This window comes from Populus nigra, chromosome 5 (genome assembly GCF_951802175.1).
Source record: "Populus nigra chromosome 5, ddPopNigr1.1, whole genome shotgun sequence".
Taxonomy (NCBI): domain Eukaryota; kingdom Viridiplantae; phylum Streptophyta; class Magnoliopsida; order Malpighiales; family Salicaceae; genus Populus; species Populus nigra.
Window position 1 is genome coordinate 22,742,473 of NC_084856.1, and position 2,920 is coordinate 22,745,392.

General features: G+C 35.0%; 1 protein-coding gene across 1 annotated transcript; it reads left to right on the forward strand.

The window, feature by feature from the left end:
* Nucleotides 1-310: 310 nt before the first annotated feature.
* On the forward strand, nucleotides 311-1,565 carry LOC133694915 (pentatricopeptide repeat-containing protein At1g09190-like). Its single transcript, XM_062116604.1, has 2 exons — nucleotides 311-383; nucleotides 724-1,565. The coding sequence occupies exons 1-2, from the start codon at nucleotides 311-313 to the stop codon at nucleotides 1,374-1,376; spliced, it is 726 nt and encodes a 241-aa protein (XP_061972588.1). The 3' UTR covers nucleotides 1,377-1,565.
* Nucleotides 1,566-2,920: the final 1,355 nt, after the last annotated feature.

Genomic DNA, 2,920 nt, shown 5'->3' on the forward strand with positions numbered 1-2,920 from the left:
TTGCAGAAGCTGATACTAAATTGCAGAAACTGAAGAGAAGACGAAATACCAAAATAATTGCAGAGGCATAACAGAAATACCAAATTACAGAAGCTGAAGAGAAGACGAAATACCAAAACAATTGCAAAGGCAGAACAGAAATACCAAATTGCAGAAGCTGAAGAATCTAAAATAAAGTTTCAGATATTATTTTTTCAGCTGCAAGCACAAAACTTGATCTTCATCCTCCATCTTTTAATAGGTCAAACAACCTATGTTTGATGTTTTGAAAAATGAATCTGAAGTTAAGCTTCAAAGGAATGCATTGAGCATGCTGAAACATCCTACAGGGAATGAAGTGGATGATGATAACGATTTTGATACGAGCAGTGGTTCTGACATTGGTGAACATGATTTCTATAAGAGCAGCGAGTTCCATAAAATTAACAAGCCAAGGGTTCGATCAACTAGGCTCTGATACCATGTTAAAATAATTCAGATCAAACATAAAAGGAGGCTAGAATTCTCAATGATATGTTTATTATGAGTGCTTAAGTTAACCTAAATACAAAGAAATTATATATAGATTAAACTAAAAATATTATTCTACCCTTAATCAATAAAACTAGATAAATATTACTTAACAACCACAATACCTCTCATTTCATAAAACTTACTCTTTAAGCCACCAAGGGCAAGTCCTACTAATTTATTTTCAAAACATCACACATGGTCTCAACCAAGTCAACCAAATCCTTTCCCATTTCGTCTCCATTTGCGGGTCACTAAACAAAATGGCCTATGTGAATCGGATTTTTAAGCAAACCCAGAACCCCACTATAATCCTATTCAATGCAATGATTAAAGGGTATTCTTTAAATGGACCCTTTGAAGAGTCTTTCCATTTGTTTTCTTCAATGGAAAATCGAGGTATTTGGCCGGATGAGTACACGCTTGCGCCTTTGCTTAAGGCGTGTTCAAGTCTTGGCGTGCTTCAACTTGGGAAATGTATGCACAAGGAGGTTCTTGTTGTTGGGTTCGAGGGTTTTAGCGCAATAAGAATTGGGGTTATAGAGTTGTATAGTTCTTGTGGGGTAATGGAAGATGCTGAGAAAGTGTTTGATGAAATGTATCAAAGAGATGTGATTGTTTGGAATTTGATGATTCGTGGGTTTTGTAAGAGAGGGGATGTTGATATGGGGTTGTGTTTGTTTAGACAGATGAGAAAGCGGAGTGTTGTTTCGTGGAATATCATGATTTCTTGCCTAGCACAAAGTCGGCGGGATAGTGAAGCATTAGGACTTTTTCATGATACGCTGGATTGGGGATTTAAGCCGGATGAGGCAACCGTAGTTACTGTTTACTTTCTTGAAATTTATTTTTTTAAATTTTTTTAAAATCATTTTTCAGTAAATAAACGGACGTTAATGAAAACTAATCATCAATCTTCTGATCATAATGAATATATGTTTTAAAGTTGTAAAAAAATATATAATATTCAAACTTTTTATAATGTTTATAAAACTCAATTCGGGTTTGATTGGATTATGGATTAGATGAGTTGCACTCGTTACTTAAACTTAATTTTTTTTTTTTTGAGAACAAACACTTGAAATAATATTTGATAAAAAAAAATAGTTTTATTTTGATAGGAAAAAGATTTCTAACACAAATCTAACTACGTACCAATACTAAAACAATTGACCAAAAACAGATCCACTTCTAGGACTCAAAAGCACAAAGGAAATAATGAACAATACTTAAAAACTACGTGCCAGTACTAAAACAATTTACCAAAACAAGGTAGCTAAAACATTCAAACCTTCTTTCCCTCTTTATTGACTCTAACTCAAACATGCACCCCTTGTTTAATTACTGCTACCAACTTCAGCCTTGACAGGCTCCTCTTTCTTGTTACTAGAAGCATTCTTTTGTGAGGTAATGTTGATTATCATTTGACGGAGTTGTTTATTATTCGTTGAGAGTTGTTTATTATTCACCCGGAATTGTTTATAATTTATCGAGAGTTGCTCATGTTTTTCGGTGAAATGAGCCATGTGTTGTTTATAAGCTGTCAAGAGTCACTCATATTTTTTGGTGAGATGAGCCGTGTGTTGTTGCAAGGTCACGAGCTCTTGATACTGGGTGCTCGATACTAATTGAGAGCTCCCAACGGTTGAGACATCATGGGCCGCAGGCAAGTTCTCGGCCGCAGTATTGGAGAGTTCATTCACCGAATTTCTATCGGGTTCACTAGACAATCCTGTTTTTATCCATAAATCCGGATCGAAATCCGAATAGATTGAAGAATCGTCCCTGTATCTCTCTCACAAATTAACATGTTGTTTCTTAACAGAAACAGTAGGCTTTTCTTCAGCTTTCACACTGACAAAAGGAACAGCATCCCGTGGTTTATTCTCTACTGAAGTTTCCAACTTCACATTCCCTGTCTCGACTTCCTCCTTTGGTGTAGCAAACACAGGCCTTGCATAGCTACTTTCTGAAGAAAAGCTGCTCTCTCTCTGATCCATTGCTTAAATTTTGCCAGAAAAACTTCAGTAGTAACTTTCTAGTGTGGTGGTCGAAAAAACAAAAAATGATGGAATGCTATAAATAGAGGACTCTATGCATGAGACTTCCTGTTTTCTTCATTTAATCGAAGTGTGACCTCTCGTTTTATGTTGACATGCATTAATATTTGAAACCTCTAGTCATCAAAGTATTCAGGTTGGTGCAATGCACCTTTTAAGTGCAGCCACTGTATTCAATTTCTTAGTTAATGAATTCAATAATGTCTCACAATTACCATGAATTTTTAGTGAATGTCAGTTTTGGTAAAACCAATTATCTTTTTATGGGAAACAATCATTAATCTTCTGGCTATATTGAATAGACGTTTTAAAGTCGTAAACAAATATATTGTATGCAAATGTTTTAATTT